The sequence below is a fragment of the Gossypium raimondii genome, chromosome 6, assembly GCF_025698545.1.
Source record: "Gossypium raimondii isolate GPD5lz chromosome 6, ASM2569854v1, whole genome shotgun sequence".
In the NCBI taxonomy this organism is placed as follows: domain Eukaryota; kingdom Viridiplantae; phylum Streptophyta; class Magnoliopsida; order Malvales; family Malvaceae; genus Gossypium; species Gossypium raimondii.
The window spans coordinates 11,320,934-11,327,376 of NC_068570.1; the positions used below are offsets into that span (position 1 = coordinate 11,320,934).

Genomic DNA, 6,443 nt, shown 5'->3' on the forward strand with positions numbered 1-6,443 from the left:
CATAGGTGCTTATATTGTAGGGAAAAAGCAATGGAAGGAGCTAATTTTACTTCAAATAAGGGATTTGACTATGGAAAAAATATTTAGATGATGAAAAGTTGTCATGATCATGGTCTAAAATTTCTAATTATTGAAGGGCTAATTCTCTTCTCCTATAGGCTATTTGCAGACATATGGCCTGCAGAGACAAGTCATAATCCCTACCTACTTGATCTAATTATCTAATCTCTCTTTAGAAGTTAGAACCATCTTTACAATTCTTATTCATTTCATAATATAACAACTGGAGAACAAAAAAAGAAAAAGTGGCACAGCAATGAACTAAACAATTCTGAAATCGATATTTTTCATTTCTCTATATATGTAAGGGAATCCATACATATATTTACTAGAAAAGTGACTAACAACACAACATAATCAACAAGGTAATTGTTGCAATTTGCACAAACTCTTTGGTATATTTTTTTGACAAAAAAAAAGATAGAAAAGAAATTATACAAGAGTCCTGAAATAATAAAATAATAAGAATAGAGCCAAATAAAGATGATATTGTCATCATAATGGTGGTGATTTTCATGCAGGAAGGATATTTGCTTTGGGTCTTTGGCCATCCTTCTATTTGTCAGTATAGAGACCAGCCTTTTTTCCTGCTTTTTTTCTTCTTTTCTTTTCTTTTCTTTACTTTACTTTCTTCTCTTTTTTCCTTTTGTTCTTTCTCTCTTTCCAACATGGACTGTTTTACAGTTAGTTCATTTGGGACTTGAGAGCCTTTGAAAGTCATAAACCAGGTCCCTCTGGTCCTCCCCCATTAGAAGAAAAAAAAAAAAAGAGAAAGAATAAAAAAAAAGGAGCAAACTATAGTAATAGATGGTTTTGTTGGCCTCTCTCCTTGAAAAGAACTTGACCAGAGCTAGGCTTCAAGTACTAATAATGATGATAATAATGATGTCCGTAAGGAATTTCCTTTGTTTGTCTTAAAATTTTGCTTCTACCCATGATGATCCTGGTTGTCAGGGTCAGGCCAGAATGAGGAGTACTTCAACCATTCAGCTTCTTGTGGGTTTGTAATGGATGATTCCTGCCCAAAAAAAACACCCATGTTTTAAAAAAAATTAAAAACAACCACCGCCTAGACTTAGGGTTTTTTTTTTTTTTTAACCACAAAAATTTCACCTATTATATAAACACAACAAATGAAGAAGCTGCCTTTTCTTTGTCCTCTCTCTCCCACTCCACAATCAAATTGTTTGTTTGCTGTATCTATCATAGGCTACACATATGATAATAAGGATTTTCATGCATATGTTGCTATCATTCACTCTTACAAGTCTCCTTTCCTTTCCCATGAACCCAACCAAAAGAATGTTATCACTGACTACCTCTTTTCTTTGCTTTTTACACTTTTTTTCCATGCTGAGATGATTTCCAGGATTTACAGCTCTTCTCAGAAACATATATTCAAATTAGAAATAACAAAGGAGGTGTAGGGAAAGTGGCATAGGCTTTAGTTTTCCAACTACTTTTTCTTTTTTTGTCCTAAAGAGAAATATAAAAGAAGATTCTATTTTGTTTTCAGGATTTGATTTAATTTGAAAGCTTCATGGTTTCACATTCTAATATATTTGATTTAATCTTTCTAATTGAATCTTATGACAATGATAAAGGAGAACTAAGGAATTATTGTTCATTTCAAGAGGCAGTTTATGTTTTAATTAAATTTCCCATGAAGAAAAAGCTGTGCACTCTATTCAACAGCACTTTATTGTAGTATGATAGCTACGTGCATTTCTTTAGAGGATGCTGAATGCCATGCTAAACTCTCTGATCAAAACATGAAAAACAAAAAAGGAAAAAGAGATAAAGAGAAAAAGAAAAGAAACTATGGTCGTTTCTCTCTTTATTCAAAAATATATATATATATATATATATTACTAAAGGATTTGGTATATATATTCTCTTCTTTTTATCCTTTGTTTTTTTTTAATAAAAACTATACTTCCCACACTTTTTCTTTCTTTCATCCTTTCTACCATTTGCTTAGTTGGTATTATGAAAAACAATGCTCATGGATTTCAGGGTCAAAAAGTTCATACTCACTTCTTTGATATCAGATGAAGTGCAACCCATTATTAGTTCCTCCAAACCTGATGCAGACCTTCCTGCCAGTTTATAATGTTGCTGCTGCTGTTGTTGTTGCTGCTGTTGTTGATGCTGCTGCTGCTGCTGCTGCTGCTGCATATTATTCAATTCAACTATATATTATGAACAAAAAAGGATGTAAAAGTGAAAAAGGCAGTCCATTGTTCCCAACTTAGTTGACACATGGCTAAAGAAATAGCACGACTACATTAAGTCTGCCACTACCTACACCCCTCAAGAAACCAGTGAGTCAATTTCATGGTCGAGTTGCTTCCGTATATTCATTTATATTTAAGGTCTCATTTAATTAAAAAACAATAAATGAAAGTTGGGGGAAAAAAAGCTTCAGCTTAATAAGTACCGTACTTAATATGTAAATGTGGCATGCATGTGTAAAACACTGTGTCATTTTGTTCCTGCTGAGTACATAGACATTATATCAGAAACTGGAATTTTTTTTAAAAATAAAATAAAATACCACTTAAAATTGTGGTTTCTAGAGAAAGTTATTGATTACAATGAATTATGCATAAAATTTATTGTTCACACACAATGTGAGCTTGTTTAAAATATTGATGGATTATTATATCGAGGGAGAATTTATGGAGTTTAATTTGAGTGACAAAGATATACACAGTTATATACATTACCTGAAAACTTTCATTTTGAAGCATTATTCTGGAGACATGAAAGGAGTCCTCGTCGAGAATGATAGAAGTGTGATGGAGGGGAGGTGGGGTTATAATGGTGGAGATGGGATGTGAAGGCCTGCTAATGTGGAAGGCCGTCGTAGCTATCTGATGATGTGCGTGATGCTGATGATGTTGCTGTTGCTGTTGCTGTTGTTGCTGCTGCTGGTGCTGCTGCTGTTGCTGATGATGATCATGTGCCATATGATGTGGCCGTGGATGCTCGGGTATCTCTTCGCATGTGCCTTGAACTGGAGCTTCCCTCGCTGCCGAAGCTTCTCCGATCCCCACCTGCAAAATACATCCCCAAGAACCATTTTCAAACACAACCATTTTCCATTGCTTTATTCAAGTTTTTCTATAGTTTTACTCTCGGTTTAAATATTGGTCCTATTGGTGGGTTAACAAAGTTTTGTTTAGATAATCAAGTGAGGTCCATATAGATACTTCATGTCGTATATCAAATTAATTTCCATTGTTTGTTTTTGACTTAGAACTTGTAAGTTGATAGATATTATACAACATTTTTGCATAAAATTACAAGGAATAAAGGTCGATGTCAGTTTATGCTTTTATTTCATGGTCGATCATGAATGTTAAAAGTAGTGGTATCATATGAAAAGTCTTTGGAAGCTGTAGTGGGAAGAAAACACAATGCATAAATTGACATTATAATAATATGAACAAAATTGTACCTCATCGAAGCTTTTCCTGAATGGGGTGAAACTGAAATGATCAGATTTTAACTGTTGGATATCCATGGCACCGGCGGCATAACTCGATAAAGCAGCGGCAACCCCAGCTCCGGTAACTTCATCTCTGAGAGGGATTACTTCCTTTGAAGAACAACTCCCACTGCCACTGTCTCTTCGGCTATTAGGATCATTGGCATTGCTTACTTCAACCGCCGTTGCAGTTCGATCCGACCAGTTGCACTGCCTCGGTTGAGTCTGATAAAATATCTTCGACACCACAAGCTCCCCTTCTTTCTCTTCCTCGTGCTGACCCAGATGGTATTGGTGCATCACCCAATTGGTCTTTTCGGGTTTTCGGTTCTTGCCGAAATTGGTGTAAAGAACAAGGATTTTCTTGCACCCTTTTTGTTTGCCATTTACCATCACCGGCCTTGTCTTGCCGGTTTTATGCCACCTGGTTTCTCCGCCTTGTAAGTCACATTCGGTTTGTATTTTCCTTCTTTTTCTTGTCCCGGTGGTGTACGCCTTTGATGGTCTGTGGAAGAAATGCCTGCTCAACCCATCTGTGGTCACTCCTGCAAGTAATGTAATAAAAATCAAAGTTAGGTTCACTTAGGTGCAACAAACAATATGAAACAATGTATATATATTTATGCATGTATAGATATAATATAATATATATATGTATGTATGTATGGTGAGCTACCTGGTAGTTTCTCAGGATGGGTATAACAAATCCCATCTTCACCTTCAATAGTAGGGATAAACTCATCAATCAAAGGGTGAGACTTCATGTCTTTAGCTTCAACTTTAGCTTCAAGGTGTTCTATCAGTTCTTGATCTGTGGGATCAAATTTCACTCCAGCTGGCAAACCTAACCAGTCCTGCAATTTTTCATACAAGTTTAAACCTTTTTTTTTTTTTAAAAGGAAAAAAGAAGGCGGCTTTAATAAAAAAATCTTGGTGTTGAAGCAAAGAATATGTTAAAGAGTGATTGGGTACCGGCTTTCCTTCAAGCTTGTGACCGCAGCCAGGGCAGTGCTTGGATCCGCACAGCTGATGCTCTTCAAGCTTTGCATCGATGAGATCAGAGCTGCTGACAGAACCCAAATTACTCTTATTCATTGCTTCTTTAATTCCCCTTTGTTTTGTTGTGGCAGATGCTTCAAGCTCTTAAAATCTTGTATCAGATCACCAACTTCATACACCAGCCAACTACTCATATCCCAGTTATAGCTTTCTCTATATAACAGAAACCATAAAAGCTGTTTTGAGATCTGATATTCCTTAAACTAGAGGGAAAAAACACAGAAAAAGACAAATAATTAAACTGTGATGGGTCTGAATAAAAAAGTAGTTTGGTTTCCGAGTGAACAAAATGATTGAAGAAGAAGAAGAAGAAGAAGAAAACAGTGGGATATTTATCATCAGCCAAAGGTGGTATATAACCAAAAACAAGAAATTTGAGGAAAACCCAGATGAGAAGTATGGTTCAAAAGAAGATATTTTTCATATACTGTGAAGGAAGAATAGAGGAAGAAAAGAGAGAGAGAAAACTGTGACACAGTGGGATAGAGAGGATTATAAAGAAACCTGCTTTAACCAGATGGAAAAAAACACACACACCAGAATTCCCTCACATAGCCTTTACTTTAACTGAAGCCCCCAAGTGAGCAAAAAGGAAAAGCAGCCTGCCCCTTCCTAATAACACCTACACACTCCACCTTTAACCCTCTGCTAATTTAAGTGAGCTCATGTAGCTAGGCGGTTTAAGAGAGAGAAACCAAGCCAAACAAATATAGAAAAAAATAAAAGAATAAAATAAAAACACCCCCCCGCCCCCCCCCCCCAGTTGGCTGTTTTAATGCATATTTTTGGGTGCTTTTCTTTCTTCTCTAAAGCTTAAGGCCTCCCACACCTTTGTTTTTTATTTTTATTTTGAAGGTCTTGCTTGACTGCTAAAGCAAAATAAAGGAAGAAACGGTCTTCACAGCTGTTACTTAAGGCGCACATTCAAAAGCATGGCAAACCCTATCTGTATCTCTATACTTAAAATATACATCATCTTTTTAACCCCTCCCTACAATTAAATAAATTAATATTTTTATTCATATATGTATGTATATGTATATGTATATAAAAAAGTAAGCCATGATGTTAGACGTGGCACTGAAAAAACTTTGAGTAACGAAGACGATATACGGGAAAATTACAGTGTTTTCTTTTTCTTTTCTTTTCTTTTTGGTTTTTCATAATATATATGAGTACCTAATTAAGAGATTAGAGTGAGACCATATCATGAAAAAAGGGGCAAAAAATCTTTATGTTTATAGAAGGCGAGATTGTGGAAAGATATATAGAGTTAGAAGAGAGGGGGGGGGGGAAATAAAACGAACTCACATGGGTATAGAGATGGAGTGGTGATGATTATTCTTTTCGCCATTAGTGTTGCAGAGAGAGAAAGAAAGAAAGAGATGGAGAGAGAAAGAGGAGAATTACGGAGTTGCTTGATATACAAGGCAAATGAGCAGTGTGTACTCGATGGACCACCACCACCCCTCATTACTATATTTAAATCATATACTTTAATCTTATTCATATACATACAGATATATATATATATATATATTTATATATAAAAGAAGAAAAGGAAAAAAAACGTGTAGGAAGTAAAAGATTCAAGTTTTAAAGGTAATGGATTTTTTTGAGTTTAAATTTCGTAGGGAGAGAATATAATTAGAAAAAAATTGTTCTTAATTTATAAGTTTGACTTAATTCAAGTCTGAATTTAATCTATATTTAATGGGAATTTTAAATAAAAAATAAAGTTTTGTGGAAATAAATAGGAAGCTAATTTTTATGGAAAAAGGAAATTAATTATTTTTTATTAACGAAATTTCTTTTGAATTATTATTAAAAG

General features: G+C 34.8%; 1 protein-coding gene across 7 annotated transcripts; it reads right to left on the reverse strand.

Moving 5' to 3' along the window:
• Positions 1–317: 317 nt before the first annotated feature.
• Positions 318–5,345, reverse strand: LOC105774263 (NAC domain-containing protein 75). 7 transcript variants are annotated; one of them, XM_012596689.2, is made up of 7 exons: positions 5,150–5,339; positions 4,526–4,765; positions 4,230–4,407; positions 3,524–4,098; positions 2,790–3,119; positions 2,098–2,232; positions 318–1,078 (listed from the first exon to the last, which is right to left on the reverse strand). In XM_012596689.2, the coding sequence occupies exons 2-7, from the start codon at positions 4,646–4,648 to the stop codon at positions 989–991; spliced, it is 1,431 nt and encodes a 476-aa protein (XP_012452143.1). In that variant the 5' UTR covers positions 4,649–4,765; positions 5,150–5,339; the 3' UTR covers positions 318–988. The 7 variants fall into 7 exon arrangements, with proteins under 7 accessions (XP_012452143.1, XP_012452142.1, XP_012452146.1 ...); XM_012596688.2 differs by having other exon boundaries at positions 5,117–5,339; XM_012596695.2 differs by adding an exon at positions 2,506–2,555 and having other exon boundaries at positions 1,061–1,078; positions 4,526–5,345.
• Positions 5,346–6,443: the final 1,098 nt, after the last annotated feature.